This window comes from Agrilus planipennis, unplaced genomic scaffold (genome assembly GCF_000699045.2).
Source record: "Agrilus planipennis isolate EAB-ADULT unplaced genomic scaffold, Apla_2.0 scaffold113, whole genome shotgun sequence".
Lineage (NCBI taxonomy): Eukaryota > Metazoa > Arthropoda > Insecta > Coleoptera > Buprestidae > Agrilus > Agrilus planipennis.
Genome location: NW_020442452.1, coordinates 872,096 through 891,902, shown reverse-complemented (window position 1 = coordinate 891,902; position 19,807 = coordinate 872,096). Strand labels below are relative to the sequence as shown.

The following is a 19,807-nucleotide window of genomic DNA, read 5'->3' as shown; positions in this document are numbered from 1 at the left end:
ACCAATATAATGAATCCATAATGATAAAAGTAGCCGAACAGATACTACAACCAACATGCCCTTTTCATTTCATTGGAGTAAATTATGCCAGTCTCGTTTTAATAAGAAAGAGCTAGTCAAGATGTAAAAGTATCGAAATGTTTTATTGTATTGTTCTTAAAAAAATGAAACCTTTCCTCAGGTGACTAAAATTTAAAACGATGGTAAAATATGTCAATAATAATCTAATTACTGCCTACAAGACTATGGTGAATACTAATTTTTATACTCCCTCTAACTGCACCTTTAGCCGGTTCAACTGCAGCATGACAACAAAATCAGCATTATCGTTATTTAGATAATGTCAAGTGTTTCTTAATTAAACGAGTACTATCAAATTAATCAATCTTCATATTTAGGACATAAATACATTGAAGATCCAATTCTCAATAGTTATTCTGCCGAAAATGTCTACTAAATACCTAGTAGCGACTTTGGCTTTACTGCTTCTTCATAGTTCATCGGGTAAGCTATTTAAATATGCTATTATGGCGAGAATGTCAATTTTTAAGGTCAGAATTTGAGCAAACAAATTGTATGAGAATCTTATTTCCGATGTGAGCTTGTTGCATTTAAGCTGAGTCGCCATACTGCTTGACAACCTTAGTCGTGTATTTGTTCATTTATTATTTTGCAATGTATGAAACCCAGTTACATAGTCACTACGATTTCGTTTATTACTGTTGTAAATATGAGATGAGATGAAGGTGTTTCAAATTACAAAACATTTCGGTTTAAATAAAGGTAGCTAGTTACGTATAGTCGCTTAAGTTAAATTTGGCTAGTTTTGGATTATAAGGTCGAAATTGTAAATCTTAGTTTATTTATTACTAGCACAATTAATCTACTAACCTATAGGGGAGAGAGGGGCATAATGGGGACGTTACGAAAATACACAGTAAAATAATAAACGCAATGTATTTATTAATTAAAATTAATCACAACTCTTTGGTTACTTATTAATCATCATTTGACATAAAATTTAGTGACATAAATAATCATATGACTATATAATTTTAATTTTTTTAAACTATAATAAAAACCCCATCGTGCCCCAGGGTAGGGGTAGTATGGGGTACCTATTTATTTTGCGTCACAGTAGAAGCAGATGTGGATTTCTTCTGTATTGGCGTCGTCTGCACCGCCACAAGCTGTATGAGTAAGTAATTTATCAGCAAAAACAAAATAAATATATGATAATAGCGACATCAACACTTACCTTTTTATAAGCGTATTCATAGTCACTCAAAATTACATAAAATTTTTTTTTTGCAAATCAAACGCGCGCAGTGTAGCCGCCGATCACTGTCAAACTAAAGATAGATACAATATGGCTACCTATTAGCGAAAACAAAACACATCTAGAGCGTGTAGTTTTTTATAAGTATGGGTGGACCCGTCGTGCCTCGCGTCCCCGTCATGCTCCCCTCTCTCCTATGTCTACCACAAGGAAGAGAAAGGTACGTTTATCTTGCTCTTCCCCTAATTGCAGGTAACGAACATTGCGGTAATTTATCTCTTTTATTACTATTGTTGCAGTTTTAATTTTATATTTTATTTCTATCGCTCAGTATTATTCACTAACTTTGAATATAATTTAGTTTATAACATTAAAGGAATACCTACATACAAAATTACAAGAAATAGTTTTATAGAATGTCATCCAAATAGTGCCCCTCATATAATTACAATGTCAGCATAACTACAATGGATAGGGTCAATATAAGCGGTCGCACTCGCCCTCATTTAATTTTATGACATTCTGTCCATATTTCGCAGGTTCTGGGAATTCAATTGCTTAAGGCAGGGTATTGTCCGGTTGGGTTTTTGTCCATACTTGTTTCTGCGAACTCTTTGTCGCATAATTTTAGGTTAGGTTTTGTCCTTCAACTTATCCGATTACGTTTTTGTTACTTCATTATACATTAGTTATTATCCGTTCATTTTTAAAAGTTAGTAAATTGTTGTAAATAAAGTTTTTGGACATAGTGTTTATATTGAAGTTTTATTCACTACTGCAAAAACCGTTGAGAAAACACTGGTCGTGAAGTCACGGCAACCAACTATACTATCAATTTTTTCGTGAATCTTGAATAAATTACAGTGGAGTTGATAAGTTTTACTGATATCTAATACGATTTTTAAGCAAATCAACAAAGTTACTTCTTTTCATTGAATATTTAAGTAACATAATTACAATATACATGCCGAAAATGTCAAACGTTAGAGTACAATAAATGAAGATTTTGAAAGTTATTCATAGAAAAAAATATAAACAATATAAAGAAAATGTAGGAGTTTACTACTCAACTTCTTCAGAATCCCTTGAATCGTCGTTAGTTTCTATTATAAAGGGTTCATATTCAAACAGAATTACTTTTTTTATAAACTTTTAATTAGATTAATAGTGTTTACTTTTATTCACCTTATTAAAAATCATATCAAATATGTAAAATGTGCAAAACTTGTCAACACCACTGTAATTTATTCAAGATTGATGAAGCAATTACTGATATAGTAATAAAAAAGATATCAAACTCTACAGCTATTTAAATAGAGAGAAAGACGCACGCACATTAACAGTGTCCGATATCTGCCACTAGCCGGGAAAGATGAGTGCATCTTTCTCTTCCTTATGGTAGGTAAACGGATTAGTAAATTTATTGTTCCATCAGTAAATAATAAAGTAAAAGGTTTACGATTTTAACGTTGTAATCCAAAACCGGCAAAATTACACTCAAGGGACTATAGATACGAAAATTATTCTTAATCTTGGTCTATATGTAAATTAATTGATTTTCGTTATGACAGTCAGAACTAAACAAATCGACTGTGATTTCCATTCGGTAGTTTATGAACTATAAAAGGTTTTTCTACTTTTTCTTAATAATGTTGCATTTAACTGAATCAATCCATTGCCAAGGTCAAGAATGCAACAAACAATCGTTCCAACGCCTATGTGTCACCGACGGCGATGATGTAGTACTCGAAAACGAAAGGCTATCAATGACTATTAAAAAAGCAGAGGGTCAGATCACTGCACTTTATTATAATTCTCGTGTTGATACTAATATAAAATCAACCAACCTACTGAGAGGCGGTTCTGGCTATTACATTGCCGTTATTAGTGTTGACGGCAAGGGATTGACAACCGGGCCTGATGTGGGAGAAATGAAAATTACACGAAATGTGAGTACCGCCACTGAAATGTAAGATACAAAGCTTTACAGAATGTTAAATGATCGAAAATATATTTTACTTTCTGTAGCGATATGCCCCTTCCAATGTCTTGGATGCGCGCTGGCAAAATCGTAGGTAGGGAGAAAAAAGCTTATTATACTCTCGACTCTTGTTCATTAAACATACTTTTTCATACAGTACCTGCCAAAAGTTTTATTCAATTATGAATAGTAGTACGAGTCGAATATAAGCGTTAAAGCCTTTTTTCTGGCCTAGTGTTGTTCTTTTTTACTTTGCGCCGGTCAAACTGAAGGTCACATCGCTACAGAAAGTAAACGAAGTATACCTTTTTCTAACAATCTCTCAATTTAGGTTAAAGTTTTGTAGGATTTTTGTAATTAATAAATGAATATGTACACAGTTTACAAACGTCCTTCTACCCCGACTTCTTAATCGACTCTAGCTTTCCTTGCCGAAAAGGGCCCTTGCTTCTTTCACCCTTTGCTGCAACAAAGGGACCAACGGCTTATCTACTACATTCCCTTTCTTTCATACTTAACTCCTACGACTATACTTACTATTCCTAAATGTAAACTAAGAAATTACTATACCGAGTGTTCTTAAGATATTCCCGATACTGCAGCTTATGGTAATTTTCTGAATTTGAGAATGTGAAGTTTGTAGTTCTTAAATCGATGATTTAACTTTCCACATAATGAGATACAGGCGGTCCTTGTACTTACGGCATGTTAGGTTCTCGAAATACGCGACGTAAATCGAAACGATGTAAGTCGAAACATATTTTTTCATATGTTTACATGTAAAACTCAAGGGTTAGGTTCCACACGGACTCGAAATAATAAAAAAAACTGCATTTATAACAAAGGACGTACTTTATTATTAAAAGTAAGTTCTTAAAATAATTATATATTATGCACTTATGAAATTGCTAGTTATTTTTGGTATTTGTGTTATTAATTTTAATAATAATTATAAAACTTATACATATGTAATGATAAATAATAAATTAAACTTTTGGCTTAAAGAAACTATCAATTCTAGATTGCTTGGCTTCTTTCTTCTTGCTATCATACAGATCTTGGTAACAGTGATAGGCTGCACAAATTTTGTTATTAACGTTAAAACTTCTCTCAAAATTAGGATCATTTTCTTCAAAAATTTTCATGGCATTCTTCAAATTTGCAAAGGCTACGGAAAGCTTTTTTAGTGTAAGTTCTTTTTCAGAGTCACTAATAGAAGAAGCTATTTCTTGTGACTCGAGTGCTTCCTTTTGTACTTGTGCCTCCAATTCAATAAGATCTTCATCAGTCAGTTCTTGCGAATGTGAGCTTAACAGATCATCAATATCATCAGTAGTAACTGCAATGTCAGGCAAACGGTTAGCCAAATGAACAATGTCAGTTATGATATCATCGATATTTGGTTGATCTGTAGAAACCCATGAAGCAGCAATATTTTTTACGCATTACATTATAACTTTTCCAAAAATCTCTCAAACCTATGCCATCTTTTTCATTAGCCTTTACAGCCTATGAAAAAGTTCTCCTGAGATAATAGGCCTTAAAAGACGCTATAACTCCTTGATCCATCGGCTGTAACAACGAAGTGGTGTTTGGAGGCAGGAACAAACCTTTGATTTAAGGATCGATATCGACAATACGTACAGGATGGCCGGCATGATTGTCCAAAATAGGTAAAGCTTTATAAGCCATTGATTGTTTAAACAGTACTGTTTCACTTCAGGTATAAAATGCCATTCTTTAAAAAGTATTGATGTAACCCATGCCTTTGGAATAGCCTTCCATATAACTGGAAGAGTACTCTTCACGTAATTTTTAAGAGCTCGAGGAATTTCAGATCTATAAACTAAAAGGGTTTCAATTTAAGATCACCTTCAACATTCGAACCCAATAACAACGTCAAACGATCTTTAGCCGCTTTAAACCACTTTTTCTTCCTGTGATATAAAAGTACGAGAAGGCATTTTGTTTTCAAAATAAACCAGTTTCGTTCACGTTAAAAATTTGTTTAGGCGAATAGTCTCCACATTCGAAAATTTCCTTTAATATTTCAGGAAAACTCTGAGCAGCTACATGATCGGCACTAGCAGCTTCTCCTTGCACTCAAATGTTATGTAACGAATATCTCGTTTTAAAGCGCATGAGCCATCCGCGACTGGCAGAAAAATATTTTGTTTCTTAACTATTATTCTCGCCACGTTTATTTTGCAGTGTGTTAATGATACTCAGCGCCTTATTTTGAATAATAGCCAAACTGAGAGGAACCCTTCGCTGAGTTTAATTTTGAATCCAAGTGTACAAGAGTTTTTTCATTTCATAAATTCAAGCATTCCTTTTTCTTATAATAGTGCTGTTTAAAAAGACAGAAGGTAGAGCTGTTAGGAGTTTTTCTTTATCTTTCAATATTGTTTGTACGGTCGTGCGTGATAAATTAAGTTCTAGTCCAATAGATGAAGTCGGACAACCGCGATCATTGAGTTTTAAAATCTTAGATTTAACCTCCATTGTAATTGTCTTTCTCACTCTTTTCTTCACTTTACTATTACTGTCTTGTTTAGGTGGCATAATTAGATTAAGATTCACTTAAATACGTATGTAAAAACAAAAACTGTCAAAGATGCAAAAAAACTAATGTATTACGTCTTGATTGTCCGTTGTCCCTGAACTAATTAAACAAAATCAGCAGCATGTGCGGGGAAATCCCCGCTCGCCGATACCGCGCCCCGCCGATACCACGGACATTGACCTCGCGGCAAGTGAATTTTGCTACGCCGGAAATCAAAACAATTGACATATGCTTGAGAAATTGTGTCAAAGCATTGTTAGACGTAACTTTAAACTACGTAAATCGAAACGGTGTAAGTCCAGGACTGCCTGTATATCTCATTATCGCAAGACGTGCATTACAAATATTTAGAGTGCTTTTTTCTGTAATCTCATATTGAACATAAAGAATAATAATAGAACAGTTGAACTGGATTAGATATTTTAGCCAGAATGTATTTAACGTTGAAATGATGAACTTATTAGCGAAAAATGTATAAATAGGCATCACGATTAACAATGAATTCATTTCATTAAAATAAAATATTTAACATCAAAAGTATTTGACGATACCAAGTTGTAAAATAACATTTTATTTCTGATTTAATTTTCAATTACATAATTGTTAATAACAAGTTGCTTAGAAGTTGATCATCTAAATGAAACACAATTAACAATGTTGAAATATTTCCCGTTTAATTGTTATTTAAAAAGTGATAATAATACTTGGAATAATTCAGGCTGACTTGATCGACCTGGCATTCATCAACAAGAACACAAGCAACTGGCCAATTCACTTTGAGTTTCATCTGGTCCTTGAAAAGAATTCATCCTTATTTTACTACTATTCCATTCACAAGTACAAGAGAGATGGTTACACTGCCGGTCAGCTAAGATGGGCGATAAGGGCCAATGCAGACCCATTCAAGTACTATAGCGTAGAAAGAAAAAGGTCAGGACCTATGCCCACCCAGCAAGCCATTGACTCGGCGCGGTCTGTACAGGACTGGACCTATATGTTTCCAGACGGATCGGTTTATTCAAAATATCAGCAAATATCGGCTAATGAAGGCATTAACTCCGTTTTCGGTATTTATGGCGATAGCATTGGGCTATCTGTACTACAGACACGCAAAGAGTGGGTCAGTGGCGGACCATTTAAACAGGTTAGCTATCATTGAATTAGAAATCATAATCATCATCATCATCTTAAGGTCGTCAGTCCTAAGGCTGGTAAGAAACGCACCTTCACTCTTTCCTATCCTGAGCGAATCTTCGCATTTCCCTAAAACTGGAACATTCCACATCCTTAGCTATTTGCGAACAGTAATCTAATCTAGGTCTACCTCTACTCTTAACTCCTGTTTCTGCCTCTAAAATGTCCGTGACTAGACCTTCGTGCCTGAGAAGGTGTCCTACCAACCTATCCCGCCTATTTTTTATTGATTTCCATAGAGTCCTCTGTTCTCTTACTCTTTCTAATGCCTCTTCATTTCTAACCGTCTCTACCCACGGTATCCTCATCATCCCGCTCTAACACCACGTTTCGAACGTTTCTAACCTTTCCTTTTCCGCCGCACCCACTGTCCATGTTTTGTACCAGTACAATGCCGCGCTCCAAACATCCACCTCTGGCAATCCTTTAAATTAACTGTTTGCGAACATAGAGCTGACTTCTTCTTATTGAAGGCGACTCTACCCTGCGCTATACTCTGCTATATCCCTACTACTCTTTTCGTCCTTTCTAGATACCTAAAATCAATCATTTCATTCAATTTTAAGGTGTCCTGCTAACCTATCTCGCCTATTTCTTGTTGACTTCCATAGAAACCTCTGTTCTCTTGTTCATTCCAATACCTCTTCACATGTAAACTTCTCTATCCACGGTATCCTCAGCGTCGTGCTCCAAACATACACCTTTAACAATCTTTTTCGAATTTTTAAATTAATCGTTCGCAAGCATAAAGCTGACTTCTTTTTATTGAAGGCGACTCGACCCTGCACTATCCTCTGCTTTATATCTCTACTACTCCTCCCGTCCTGACTTATCTGACTTCCTAGACATCTAAAATCGGCCACTTCTTCTAACTTATCATCTCCTATTTTGATTTTCGCTCTTTTCCTACTTTTTCTTCCCTTCTATGTCAGTATTTTTGTTGTACTGTCATTGATGATGTTGATCGCGTCTTCGATGTATAGATTAAAAAGTAGCGGTGACAGTATGCATCCTTGTCTGACTTCCCTTCTAATATTTACCCCTCTACGTTGCTGCTTCAGCTATATAACTGCCTGTTGCTCTTTATACAAACTAAGTATCCCTTTTCCTTTTCTGTAACTCTTTCCTACATTTTTAAGTACATTTAATATCTTGTCCCATTTAACATTTTCAAAAGCTTTTTCTAAAAGTACAAATCCTATGTGCGCACTCTTTCCTTTTTCTATCCTTTTCTCTATTATTACTCGTAAAGCTAGGAATCATAATAAAAATTTATAAACTAAATTTATTGATATTGAAATTGAAATTTTATCTCAAAATATCTCCAACAAGTAAGAAAAAAAGATATTGGTTTTATTTTGCTTATAATTAAATAATAGATTTAACGTAACGTAATAATATTTTATGCATTACAATGTTTGCACAATTTCCTTATATATCCCAAACACATTTTCTTTGAAGAATAATTTCTACATGTCTTCCTTATTCTCTTCCTGACGAACCTCTAATTTTTCTTTCATTTGTAGAATGTGTCGTATATTCTTGTGTATTTCTTGAAAAATGCGTAGGTTGCTAAAACGGCGTTTCAATTCTGACGTAATCAACTGCATTGCTAATTGACTTGTGAAATTTTAGGCGTTTATAAGTAAGAAATGTTATTTAATAAAACGCACAATTATCTATAAAGGTATAATTTTATAAAAGACTCGCTCAGGTTGACAGGTTGGTTACGGATCTAGTCATTTGTCTTAGAACTGTAGAGGAACTAATTGTACTTTTGAAGATTAAGTATTAGCAAGACTGAAAAGGAGGAGTTAATTGTTAGAAAGAAAAATAAGGGAGGATCAAGAAGTGGTTAAACTAAGGTAGGGAACCAACCAGAAGGTGGTGAAATCTGGAATAATTTTTACTTAGAAATACAGCGAAAGAACAAAGACCAAAAAGTACCAAAGTTACCCATCATTAAAACGTAATTAAGAAGGAGTAATAATATTAGATGTCATACAGTTAGCAACTGAAACTGAAATGTTATTAGGGATTATTGGAAAGTACAGGTTTAGTGAAGTATAGAAATGTGAACAAACGAAATTACTTTAGAGTATAGAATGGTAATAAAAAAAACAAAAAGTAGGAATGTTGTAGTAAGAATGTACATATTAGTGAGTAACCAGAATTGGCAAATTTACTTGAGCATATTGAAAAGGATTATTAACAAAATAAAGATATATACAGAAACACCAAATTTAACATTACACGAATACAAAAATATATACAAAATTTAACCAAAATGCTATGAAAGGTAATATCGCCACGAATTGTATCGAGAAATTGCAGTGCTATCTCGGAAAGAATTTTGAATAAGACTGGCATCATTGCTACAATATCAACCATTCTGTAAAATAGGGCCATTGGTCAACGGCGAGTCCTCCTACTATATGTGTAAACGGTACATTTTTAATCAATTGCATTCACTGATCTTTTTGTCAAATTATAGTATGATATTATTTGTGCTTGCCCTGTTTCTGAATTCGTATCACAGCTTTATTTACTTTTTGAAGTGAAACTTCTATATAGACGGCGAGGTATTACGATTGTTTCTGTCACGAAAAAGCGTTACGGCCTCGTGGAAGGGGTATATTGCGAGGTGAGAGGCGCCAGCGGCGGAGGGAGAGGAAGGCTGGCGGCGGCGGCGAGAGGACAAGGGCTGTATTACTTGGATATAATGCGCAGCCGCGCGGAGAGCAGGTAGTCCCCGGCTGCGTGTGCTGTGCTCAGCTGTTGTTTTCTTACTTCTGTTCTCCACGTGGCTGGACATGATTGCCTCTATTTGCGGTCTGTGTTAAAACCAAATCATATTCAACAGACAAGTGGAAAATAGAATGGCAACGGACAAGTGGAAAGACGAATCGCAACAAAATTTTTACTTGGAGTTTTACGGGCTAGTTTTTAAATTGGACAAGTATGTTAACAATCTGCCAGTAAAACTTGAAGTAACAATTTTGTTGTGATTCGTTTTTCCACTTGACCTATCTCGCCTATTTCTTATTGACTTCCATAGAGTCTTCTGTTCTCCTATTCTTTCTAATACGTACTATAACTTTATTAAAACGCGAAATTTAAATTTTGTAAAAATATTAGTACACAACGAATAGAATTCCTGAAGCGCTGACTCTTCGTGTTTTTCCATTGGTTAAATGTTAATGGATAAAGAATAAACGTTAATAAGTATCCATTAATATTTTGTCGAAGCAATCTACATGGCACAACTGTTTTAGAGCCTAACAACACACACCGGTCAAATGCTGCTCTTTTGTGAACACACGGGACATTACGGCACACCAGACTTAGCGCCCACCAGGGGATGGAGCAAAGTGTATGGTCCCATCGGCTTGTACCTCAATGAAGGCCAAAGTCTTTCGGAAATGTATACCGACGCTCAGGTACAACTCAAGCGTGAGGAGCAGAAGTGGCCATACAAGTTTGTCACTGCACCAGAGTACAATGCAAAAGGTAGGCGCAGTGTGTCGGGGGTACTCCATGTGGATGGGTCGCCGAATGAAGACTGGGTCTACCTTATTCTGACGGAGCCTCATGTTGATGATCCCCAGTTAGAGACGGCCACTTACATGTATACTGCAATGGCTGGAAAAAATGGTTTTTTAATTTTTTACAATTATTGCTCTTATTTTCAAACATCATTTTATGTTATTAAGGTTTTAACTTTGACATTTGATTATAAACTACTAATTTGTCCAACGTGTCATTCAGAACCACATTGATTTAAAAATTTTGAACTTCGTTTTCAAATACTCACCAGAAAGAATTTCCTATTTTTGACCAAACAAATTATTAATGTATTTTCCTAAACATAATAAAAACTGTCATTATCATTAGGTGGATTTGAAATCCCAGCTGTGAGACCAGGCGCATACAAACTGCAAGTAATAGCAAGGGGTGTGGTTGGAAAGTACGTTCAAAAAAATATTAATGTGCAAAGCAATAGGGACCACGATCTTGGCACTATCAATTGGAGGCCGGAAAGCCATGGCAAGCTACTGTGGCAGATCGGTGTACCGGATAGAAGTTCGGCAGAGTTTAAATCGCCACGTGGCTTTCCATCACCTATCCCTAATTTAGAAGGTACTCCATTATTTAACAAAGTGATTGACTAGTCAAGTGAGATTTACAAAAATAAAGTAACGATAGCAGATAAAAGCGTGTAGAGGTTTTCTCGTACAATGATTGGTATATGAATTCCTTTCCGGCAGTCGTTGATATATTTTGCACTTGACCCTTTGAAAAGTATGGCCCTCTTGTAAAATCTTTTGTATTACCAATTTGTCAGCCTGGTACAACAATCGTTAGATTGGCTGCTTGAGTAACTAAGTGACAAACATTAAAGTGACACAAAACATACCTAATTCAAGAATCCAGTACTTGACTTTTAAAAGGTTACCTAAGTGTTAAGTTACACTAAAGTTTCCGTGAACTCGAAAGATTTTTGGGCACGCAAGAACACTTTTCTCTTTAGTCTCCGTATAATGTCAACAACCCAATTTTAATAGTAAAATTGTGTTAAACCTTCTGTAAAAGTGTTAGACACTGCTAATTGGAAACTTAAACCCAGATTACCACATATATATTTTTTAATAAGTAAAGTAATTCAATTTTAAAACCTTTAAATGATGATTTTCTTAGAATACCGCAAGTTTGGAACATGGCTCAGATACTCCATAGAATTTCCTAATGATCCAGACTACACAGTTGGCGTTAGTGACCCTGCTAAAGACTGGTGCTATTTTATGCCCATGATTAAGACACCTGGCTTCCCCGCTCAGCTCGGATTGGTCAATGTCACTCAAGATACACGTGCCACCAACTGGAAGGTCAGATTCAATTATAACGGTTCAACCCAAGGAAACGCCACATTAACCCTAGGTTTTGCCGCTAGAGTTAAAGCTGGTATTCGTGCGGTGATCAACGGCCAGGAGATTCTTAAATTGGACTCTTTTGATGGACCGCAAGCTGATTCTGCGCTTTTTCGTCAAGCAGCTCATGGCATATTCCATCAGCAAACTGTAACATTCAGTCAGTCACTGCTAAAAAATAAGAATCTTCTAGAATTCACACCTCCCGGCCCAGTAAGTCAGAATCATTTGGACAGAATACTGATGTGGGATTTCTTGAGACTGGAAGTCAGTAATTAATTGTGCTTGTATATACCATAAAAAAGTTTTATTGTTTCAGAAATATTAATAAACTGATCCCAAATTATTTGTTTTGATAAAGGCCATTAAAATCTGCTAGAATGATATTAGGCACGCGAAGGGATCACACAAATTATTCGTGAAGATCAGTCCTGGTTATCAACAAGGCAGTAATTTAGCTGTAAAACTTTTAAATTGCATTTATTAGAATTATATTTCTCTATTACTGATATGAAAAAATGGCTGAAGGTATTCTAACGAATTTTCCTATATGAATTCGTATTTTGTAAAAGATCATACATGCTGTGATGATTGCATGTAATACAAACTACCTATAATAGGTTACGTTAATAATTTAAAATGAATTTGAGCCGAGTACCGAGCAGTGTTCTGAGTGATCACTGCTTTAGGCTTTCAGTATATTTTTACAACTCGATTCATTCGTCATTACTCGCGTGTCATGGGACGTACGCAGTTCTACGTTATTCGTCTCTGTTTAAGACGCGCTAATGTTTGGATAAATTTTTTACTAATAATTTAATTGCTCTTATTACTTTTTACGCTTAATTGGTAGCTTTGGGTTTCAAGTGCTCGTAGCACAGAGTGAAAGGTTGCCTTCACTACCCCATTACGTTTTGTATAACTTTACGAAAATACTCAATACTTTGTACAAGAAAATACTATACAAAAAGTGATATGGCATACACATATCAAAATGTTTTATTAGTACAAAAAATACAAATTTTATGTTTATACAGAGTATAGTAGACCTCTGGAAGGAGGTGGTACAGTTTGGACGACAAGTTTCGTCTGCAGTTGCTGCGGATTTTTCGAGTTTTCTTTTGCTTTCGTTTAAATTCTCTTTGCATAAATACAATACCATCGATTGTAAGATGGCTTGTCTCATCTACGAACTGTAGAATCTCTTGTAGAAGTTGTAAATACAGAAGGAATCGAAAATATTAGGTCGTTAACAAACACGTCTTGCATTGCAGATGTAATAAGTAATTTTGATGACAGCATAGAATTGCTTGATCTCGTTCTATATTTTTCCGGCACAGTTGAAAACTTGAAGGAAGGTTTTAGAAACTTTATACACACGTCTATCATTAGATCCAATATTTGTATAGATAGTTTGAACAGTTTTTCTTTCGGTTGCTCGTTATCATCTGGCTAATTTTCCGTCAGATTTTTATTATATGCCTTAGTAATGTCAGCCCTCTTTCGACTAGTTTACAATCTATTGACTAAATACATTAAGATTACAACGTTAAAAGAACAAAAAACTACTCACTGCAGTTGGCTGTAACATAAACATCTTGAATTACTCTTGATCTAAGCTAGCAAACAATAAACAATAGGTACTTGATTATTACTATATTACCAGCCAATTGAATACGGCGTTGCATTGCCGGATTTCTCTCCAGAACCGGAATTAGTTTTGCCTGTAATTTCAACTACGTTTTTCTCGAAAACGGTGAATTTTCGTAGTTGTTTACTTAATTGTCTTGTTCTTATAGTGCCCTATCTCCTCTTTAAAGACTGTTACTTACATCACAAACACCCTCCATATTAGATCTATATCCACAACAGACATTTTTTGAACTGTGAAGTCATTAATAAAACCGGCAATATTTGTTAAATATTCACAAGAATATTGTTTTAAAATCAAAGTTAATTTTTTCTCATAATTTCAATAGTTAATTTTTAAATATATTGATGCACAAATTAGGCATTTTTTCAATACATTGCTTTTCACTACTTTGTTTATTAAATCTAAAATAAAGATATTTTGTAAAAGTACGATAAATCTTGCAGGCCGGAAAACTGGTGAGCCGCGGGTAGGCCACTCCTGGTCTAAAGTCTAAAATGTCTACTCTAGCTACAACAAAATTCGTTAAAATAGGAAAGGCGCTTTTAAAGTAATAAAATAAAAGGTCCAGTTATACTAGTATTTATTCCTATAATTTGATCTGTAGATTTAGAAAAGGCTTTTGACAATGTTAAATGGGACAAGACGTTAAATATACTCAAAAATGTATGGATGATTTACAGAGATTAAAGAGTAATACAACATACAACGAAGACGCGATCAACATCATTAAAGACAGTATTACTGTAGGGATATAGAGGGGCAAAAAATTAGTATGCTTAGATTTGCAGATGATATAGTAGTATCATCATCTAGCAAGGAGGAGTTAGAGATAGCTTTAAATAAAATGAAAGTGGTGTTGACAAAGCAGAGAGAAAAAATAAAGGCAAAACAAAAATACTGGTATGCAAGGGAAAAAAAGTAGGTAAAGAGTGAATATAAAGATAAGGGATAGATTAAAAACAATAGGAGAACAGAAGACTCTTTGGTAGTCAATACGAAATAGGCGAGATAGGTTGGTAAGATACCTTCTCAGGCATGGAGGGCTAGTCAGACACATATTAGAGTCAGAAACAGGAGTTAGGAGGAGTAGAGGTAGATCTGGATTAGATTACTGTTCATAAATAGTTAAGGATGTGGGATGTTCTAGTTTTAGGGAAATGCAAAGATTACCTCAGGGTAGGAAAGAGTGGAGGTACGTGTCCAACCAGTCTTAGGGCTGACGACCTTATGATGATGGTTCCTATAATAATCAGTACAGTTGAGGAAACATATCTTCTGCTTTTTGCCACGTGTGCGATTCGTAAAGATAATGTCAAAATAATTGATCAAAAGTAATAATAAATTAATATTTAAGAATACTTCACTGCACGTAGGTATCAAGACAAATGATACGTGACAGTGAGTACATTCTCTAAGTGTAAACAGTTAATTTGGAACGGTATCTATTATTGACAAGGTGAAGAAAAAAGTTGTAGAAAATATAAAACACTGTACACGTGTATAATCTGTATTAATATATATCACATTTCGAGATATATATTTTAACGTTATCTTTACGTATCGCACACGTAGCAGGTCATTATAGGAATGAGTGCTAGTAAAAATGGACCTTCTATTTTAATTCTTTAATGCAGCTTTCCAACTTTAATAACCTTTGTTATAGTAAAAGTACATATTCTACAGAATATGAAATCCTACAAATGACGCAGTAAACGCCATATGTAGTACAATGCTATATTTTGTGGAATTCAATATGCTCAACAAGGTCCATCTAATTAGATGGATATCGCGATCCGCGTCTGGCAGTTTCGACAGTATACTGACCATACCGAATTTCTTTGTTCTACAGAACAAGTAGCCAGCTTATAGGAGCGATGGGACACTATAAAAAAAGTAAATTTATGGTGGTTCGAAAGTCCACCGTTTTTGAACAAAACGTATTTGAAAGTACAGGCAAAGACCAATCCGGTCTTAGCAGGATCACACAAGGTAATAGGGTATTATTGCAACGCCGTATTCACTCAACTGCTACTTAACAGCATCAGTGTTGTTTAGACTCGATTAAGTATGATTAATAATGTTTTTGTTTACAGCCAGCCTAGAGTAGTTCTTTTAACGTTTTAGGCTTGTATTACGTATGTATGTAGTCTATCAAAGTTATTAGCAGTAGGTCAGTGTGTCAGTGTCATAGGTTAGTGCAGGCTAGTATTACTGCATTCATCAATGTGTATGTTTCCAGGCGAACATTTTCCTAATATGAACGGGTCCTGTATCATAACCAGCACTTAGTGCTGATGTAAATCCGTTTGATTTCTTTGTGTGGGGTTGTACGAAACAACGCGTGTATTCAAGGCCAGTGCAGAACGTATGTATATCATTATCATGACGTACTTACGGTTTTTTGAAACAAATTGGATTTGTTTTTAGTTCTGTTTCAAGGTAGATTATAAACACAGTACCTAAACGACGGGAGAGAGGATTGTCCGTTGCTGTGCCGTTTATTTGTTTGTGTGTTTTATTTCTGAATTAAGAAGCACTCTATGGCAGTTAAATTTATTAGTTCAATTATGTTTTTTCGGCTGGAATGGTTAATATCGAACGCCGGTCTTCTAAAAGTGATAAAGTGTGTTTAACCCTCTAACAAGACGTGAAGCAATAGTTTATACAAATATCAGTATCACATTTAAGACACATTGTTCAGATATTTGACCAACAACCATCACCAGCACACCACTTCCTTGTTTAGTCTACAGTTGATACCAATAAATTATCGATCGATCGGTGACCTTCCAGGCCCTTTCGGAATTGTTCTTTATTGTTCAAGATAATGCAGAACAATTTGTCTTCTGTAAGTAATAATGAGCAAAGCAAGACCAAGACCAAGACAAATTTTGCTTATCTGTAAGTCAGCTGACTTCGGAGATTATTTTTTATAAATTGGAGTCGGGAGGTTTCTGGAATCTCCGGACTAAAACTGGAGAGTTGGTAACTCTAGGAGACTCTCGTATAACTCCACGTTTAGCCGGTTGAACTGCAGCATGACGACAAGATCAACATTATCGTTTTTTAGATAATATTAAGTGGTTTTTATTTGAACTAATTACTATCAGATTAATTGATCTTCACATTCAAGACATAAATATATTGAAGATTCAATTCTCAATTGTCATTTTGTCGAAAATGCCAACCAAATTACTAATAGCGACTGTAGCTCTGCTACTTGCACATAGTTCGTCAGGTAAGCTATTTAAATGCTATTAAGGTGATAAAGTGAATCTTTTAAGGCCAGAATTTCAGCAAATAAATTGTGTGCATAGTTGACGTGTAGTCAAGTGATTCTTTGATCAATTTACATTAACGCATGTAAGTTTGCTTACATAACAAAATGTATCTTATTTTCGAAATAAGCTTATAATATTTAAGCTTTACTGCTTGAAAACATCACTCGTGTATTTAGTCATTTATTATTTTATTATTTATGAAACTCACTTGACCAGACAGTCACTTACGATTGCATTACTGTTGTAAATATCAGATGAGAGGAAGGTATTTCAAATTATAAAACGTTTCAGTTTAAAGGTATATAGGTACGAAAATATTTTCTAAATCTTATAAAATATAAGATGCTTCAACAAATAAATTATACTCCATAAGTAAATTAAATGATTTTCATTACGAGGGTCACAACTAAACAAACCGGCTGTGATATCCATTCGGTAGTTTATGAATACATTTAAAGTAAAACACTGGTGTATGAATTTTTAATTTTTCCTGTTTTTTAATAATATTATATTTCATTAAGTCAGTTCGTTGTTAAGGTCAACAATGTAACACACGATCGTTCCAACGCCTGTGTGTCACCGACGGCGATAATGTTATACTCGAAAACGAAAGACTATCAATGACTATTAACAAAGCAAAGGGTCAGATCAGTGCACTTTATTATAATTCGCGTGTTGATAGCAATATCAAATCAACCAACCTATTGAGAGGCGGCTCTGGCTATTACATTGCGGTTATTAGTGTCGACGGCAAGGGATTGACGACTGGGCCTGATGTAGGAGAAATGAAGATTACACAGAATGTGAGTGTCACCACTGAAATGTAAGATACAAAGCTTTATAGAATGTTAAGTGATCGAAAATACCTTTTTCTAACAATCTCTCAATTTAGGCTAAAGTTTTTACTGTTTTTTACTAGCTTTCTGAGCTTGAAAAATTAGAGTTTGTAGTTTTTTAATTCAGTGTTTTAACTTTCTATAAAATTAGGTTTCGCAAGATGTGTACTATTACTATTTAGAGTGTGTTGACTGTAATCTCACATTAAACATAAAAAAAGATAAGAGAGCAATATAACTAGATTAGACATTTTAGCTAGATAATATGAAACACAATAATCTTCAAAGCGATAAATAATTAATTCATTTCATTAAAATAAAATATTTCAGACATTTCAACTAAACAATTGTACTTAACATGTTTCTTAGTTTTGAATTAACTTTACCCACTAATTAAAAAATTAATTCACTAATCTATTGAACTTAACCTCAGAAATTAAGGTGTCTCAAATTAATAAGAAGTTGATCATCTAAATGAATAACAATTAACCATATTAATATACTTTCTATTTGATTGTTATTAATAATAATAACTGCAATTTTTCAAATTAACTAGGCTAACTTTATTGACTTGGGATTCATCAACAAGAATACAAGCAATTGGCCAATTCACTTTGAGTTTCATTTGGCCCTCGAAAAGAATTCGTCCATGTTTTACTACTATTCCATTCACAAGTACCAAAGAGATGGTTATACTGCCGGTCAGCTAAGATGGGCATTAAGGGCTAACGCTGACCCATTCAAATACTACAGCGTAGACGGAAAAAGGGCAGGACCTATGCCCACCCAGCAGGCCATTAATTCGGCTCAGTCTGTACAGGACTGGACCTATATGTTCCCAGATGGAACAGTTTACTCGAAATATCAGCAAATATCGGCTAATGAAGACATAAACACTGTATTCGGTATTTATGGCGATCGCATCGGACTATCTTTACTGCAGACACACAAAGAGTGGGTCAGCGGTGGACCATTCAAACAGGTTGGCTATCATTTAATTGGAAATTATAATAAATATCTGTTCTTAAATTTATTTATGAACTGTCATGCTCATGAGTAATTCATCTAATTCGAATTTTGTCATCGACAACCTTTTTCTAAATGCATATTAAACCCGTAACCACATCAACGTGGCGTACAGTTACACTTTAAAAGATGTGACATCTCCTGGACTGCAATTTTACTTTATGAAAACTTGGCCTAATACTTATTTATTAAAAATATTTCATCATCATCATCATAGAGCCGTCAGTCCTAAGACTGGTTGGACACGTACCTCCACTCTTTCCTATCCTGAGGTAATCTTTGCATTTCCTTAAAACTATAACAGCCCACATCCTTAACTATTTGCGAACAGTAATCTAATCTAGGTCTACCTCTCCCCCTCCTAACTCCTGTTTCTGCCTCTAATATATCTCTAACTAGACCTTCATGCCTGAGAAGGTGTCCTACCAACCTATCTCGCCTATTTTTAATTGACTTCCATAGAGTCCCCTGTTCTCCTAATCTTCTAATCACGCTATCCTCATCATTCGCCTATAACACCACATTTGGAAGGCTTCTAACTTTTTCTTTTCCACCGCGCCCACTGTCCATGTTTCGCACCAGTACAACGCCGCGCTCCAAACATACACCTTTAACAATCTTTTTCAAAGTTCTAAATTAATCGTTCGCGAGCATAGCAGTGACTTCTTTTTATTAAAGACCACACGACCCTGCGCTATCCTCTGCTTTATATCCCTACTACTCCTTCCGTCCTGACTTATCTGACTTCCTAGATATCTAAAATCAGCCACTGCTTCTAATTTTTCGTCTCCTATCTTTATATTCGCTCTTTCCCTACTTTTTTTTCTCTGACATACCAGTATTTTAGTTTTACTTTTATTTATTTTCATACAGTACTGATCTGTCAGTACCGCTTCCATTTTATTTAAAGCTATCTCTAGGTCCTCCTTGCTAGATGCTAATACTGCTATATCATCTGCAAATCTAAGCATACTAATCTTTTGCCCTTGCACATCTATCCCTACAGTTGTACTGTCTTTAATGATGTTGATGGCGTCTTCGATGTATAGATTAAAAAGTAGC

General features: G+C 34.9%; 2 protein-coding genes across 2 annotated transcripts in view; both read left to right on the top strand.

Moving 5' to 3' along the window:
• The first annotated feature begins 417 nt into the window (after positions 1-417).
• LOC108737035 (rhamnogalacturonate lyase-like) lies at positions 418-12,294 on the top strand. Its single transcript, XM_025980526.1, has 6 exons — positions 418-504; positions 2,963-3,228; positions 6,545-6,970; positions 10,296-10,674; positions 10,915-11,160; positions 11,719-12,294. The coding sequence occupies exons 1-6, from the start codon at positions 447-449 to the stop codon at positions 12,225-12,227; spliced, it is 1,884 nt and encodes a 627-aa protein (XP_025836311.1). The 5' UTR covers positions 418-446; the 3' UTR covers positions 12,228-12,294.
• Positions 12,295-16,708: 4,414 nt separating this feature from the next.
• LOC108737036 (rhamnogalacturonate lyase-like) overlaps positions 16,709-19,807 on the top strand; it is an 8,474-nt gene continuing 5,375 nt past the window's right edge. The window contains exons 1-3 of the mRNA XM_018469687.1: positions 16,709-16,840; positions 17,421-17,686; positions 18,276-18,701. Coding sequence (XP_018325189.1) covers positions 16,783-16,840; positions 17,421-17,686; positions 18,276-18,701 — 750 coding nt within the window. The 5' untranslated portion in view covers positions 16,709-16,782. The remainder of the gene's footprint in view (positions 16,841-17,420; positions 17,687-18,275; positions 18,702-19,807) is intronic.